The 3,070-nt window shown below is 50.7% G+C and overlaps 1 protein-coding gene across 1 annotated transcript; it reads right to left on the bottom strand.

Moving 5' to 3' along the window:
- Positions 1 to 2,298: 2,298 nt before the first annotated feature.
- PEX11G (peroxisomal biogenesis factor 11 gamma) lies at positions 2,299 to 3,060 on the bottom strand (the record flags this gene model as incomplete). The annotated part of the gene is made up of 3 exons (XM_010087095.1): positions 2,299 to 2,527; positions 2,646 to 2,696; positions 2,856 to 3,060. Coding segments are annotated over 3 exons (485 nt in total), but the record flags the coding sequence as incomplete, so codon positions are not given.
- Between the last annotated feature and the right edge of the window lie 10 nt (positions 3,061 to 3,070).

Below are 3,070 nucleotides of genomic sequence, written 5' to 3'. Positions count from 1 at the left end.
AACACCGCTCCCCCCGGCAGCAAGGCTTCGGCAGCGGTCAGCAGCCGAAAAGCGGAGGGTAGGGCACGTCTGATGCTTATAAGACCCGGCTACAGCGCCGGGCATGGCGTCAGCCCACCGTCAGGGGCCTTAAAAGCAGGAGCGAGGGCTCGGAGCAGGATCAGCAGCTCCCGGCTCTGAGCTCGGCTTGTCACGGCCGGAACAAAGCATCCCCGCTTAGCAAATGTTTTTCTGCATGGGGTAAAGTAGGAGGCGAGTTGGGCTGTTGGCCGCAGCAGAGAAGGGGAGAAAAAAAAAAAATAGAACAGGTTTTGGGAGAATCGGGTCTGCCCGTGCAAGGTCTTGTGCTACAAAAGAGCGAGTGCTGCTCTGGACAGTCAGCAGCAGCCACCAGAGGTGCTTAAATACTATGTGCCACTGGGGGCTAAATCCACTCTACAGAAAATACAAATTTCAGGAATTCTGAATTATCTTTGCATGTTTGTCCTGCGCTTCGCTGGCTGCAATTTAAAATTGCTCAATGAGGATAAAGCAAACACACAGAGCAGTTTACAGTGTCCTTTATGCTAAAATTAAAAATGTGGTTTAGAGTTTCACTCACTTGGCCTCAGAGGTGTGTGTGTCTGGGGTTTTTTAAATCACTGTAGTTACACCGTGTCCCATGCTAAGCAGGACAGTGTGATCTGAACGAATGGTTTAACCAGGTTAACAATACAAAGAGATAGAATCTGATTTCTTATTAAAAGCCACTAAACTGCAGCAGGAGCCACCAGGGAGGGTGACAGGACCCAGCAGCAGCTACAGCTGTCCCCAAGCAGCAGGACCTGGGTGCTCTGCCTGTTCAGGCACAAGACCTGCAGCACGGCTAGAGTAAAAAACGAGAGCTTTTTCCAGAGAATGCCTGCCCACACTCCGTATTGCACCAAAACCTGTAAATCTGACACCAAACTCTGAGCCCAGTCAGGAAGGCGTCCTCTGTGGCACTTCACAGAGCGAAGGTCCAGATAACCAGCAAGGACAGGGCAAAGGACAGAGAGTATCAAGACCTCGCTCTGCTCTTTGAACACAGGCAGGAGAAAGCTTTTCATGTCCGGGCCAAAAACAACAACAACAACAAAAAAAAGAGGTTAAACCTCCTGGAAATGTGGTCTGTGCTGTACTGCGTTGCAGGGAGCACAAGCACCACGCAGACTAAGCAGAACTGTTTTCAAAAGATGCATTTCCATGGCAGTCAGGTGCTCTGAATTATTTTGTGAGAAGAAAGGCTGGTAACAGATGGGGACCTGCAGCCAACACAGCACAAATGTTTTCTGTTGCCTAGGCTAGGCACTCTTTGGAGCTTTCTAGAACCAGATAAACAACATTTGCCCAGTTATCAGAAGGAATGATCACTCAAGGCCACCTTTGAAGCATTCGTCTTGTTTATTATTGGCACCGCCTAGAAATATAACTGCAAAACTCATCTTGGCATTGGTTTGATTAGTCCTTTGAAACGTGATTAATAGATTTGCTACTTTTTTTTAAAAAAAAAAAAGTCCAGTTGGCTGCTGCCAGAGCCTGGTGGAAGAGCTCCACCCGGTGGCATTTCGTGAAGGCACAGCTGGAGGCTCAGCGCTGCTTCTGGTTTAACTGGGAAGCCCCAACTTCCAGAATTTCTCCTTAAATGAGTAACACAGACTAGAAGAAAGCTTCACAAGGCACGGCGTACAGTTGCTCTTTCTAAAGGGACACAACCGTCACAAACAAAATAACCCAACAACCTCCCTCAGCCGTTGCTCCTGTTTGTGCTTGGGGGATCTGCTCTGGGCTCCAACACCAAAATATCTGACAGAGAAACTTCCAGGATCCCGGCCACCTCCCTGGGTCAGAAGAGGCACCAAGTGCTGAGCCTGGAGCTCAAACTCGCAGCATCCATCCCGTAGAAGTTTTGTGTGACAGAACCGGGGGCGTTTCTCCACCCAGCACTGACTTTGTGCTCTTTGAAGTGACAGCGAAGACTGGAGGGTTGCATTTGTCTTTTGGGACAGAAGACAGACGGATGGAAGTGACTTTTTTCCCCTCTATTTTACCAATCCTAGGAGATGTCCTGATTTTCAGGGGATTAGCCTGAAAGATTTCTCTGATAAGGATAATCATTGTTAATTGTAAACGATCCTCTCCGTAATAGACATCTTGACTACAGCCCCAATTACAGGATGCACGAATTACACTCATCGACACCCAGGAAGGTTAAAATACACCCTGCCTCACCAAAGGCGTCACCAGTTAAAAACTGGGCTCCTGAAGCTTCGTGATGGTTTAGACAGCTTCAGAATTTCCTCCTCTAGATGCCCGGTAGATACCAATCAGGGAAGATACGGTCCCCAGGAGACCTACTAACCACGGAGGAAAGCGTCCAGCCCAAAGAAATCCTGGAGGCAGCCAGTGGATTGCGTTGGCGAGATCTGCCATGCCTGCGAGGATGCTCAACACTTCAGCCTTCACTCGGGCTCTCACTTCCTTCCCACTTGGAGGTGAAGACGTACCGCTGGAAGCAAAAGTAATATTAGTAACGGCCCATAACGTAATAACAATTAGCGACAGCTCACAAATGAGAACAGATGTATTTGGGTTCAATGATGTACAGCCAAGGAGAGAAATCATACCGCTTGTGCTGCCGCAGCTTTCTTCTCAACCGGAACAAGATTCTCAGAGATCTGAAAACAAGACAACAGAGTTATTCCTCCTGTAGCATCCAAAGGGAGGGGTTTTCTTTTCTCCAGCAGCTGTGAGGAAGATCACCCTTCTGCAGCAGAGAGGGTCCTTCGCTGGAGGTTCCAGGGCAGAGCAGGCTGCAGCCCCCCGCGCAGCCTTACCGCAGGATGCCCAGGAGCAGGGAGCAGGCCCAGAGCCCCGTGCTCAGCGTCCACCACCTCTGGGAGCCCGCGGGGATGACGCCGGCGTCGGCCGCCCAGGCCACATGCTCGCAGGGGTAGTACAGCTGGTCGGCCAGGTTGCAGAGCACCGACAGCCCCCGCACCAGCCCGTCCTCGTCCTGCGGGGGGGAGCACGGCGGGGACACACCTTGGCA

This window comes from Pterocles gutturalis, unplaced genomic scaffold (assembly GCF_000699245.1).
Source record: "Pterocles gutturalis isolate BGI_N339 unplaced genomic scaffold, ASM69924v1 scaffold12591, whole genome shotgun sequence".
Lineage (NCBI taxonomy): Eukaryota > Metazoa > Chordata > Aves > Pterocliformes > Pteroclidae > Pterocles > Pterocles gutturalis.
Note: the sequence above shows the minus strand (reverse complement) of the source record. Positions and strands in the feature narration are given on the sequence as shown.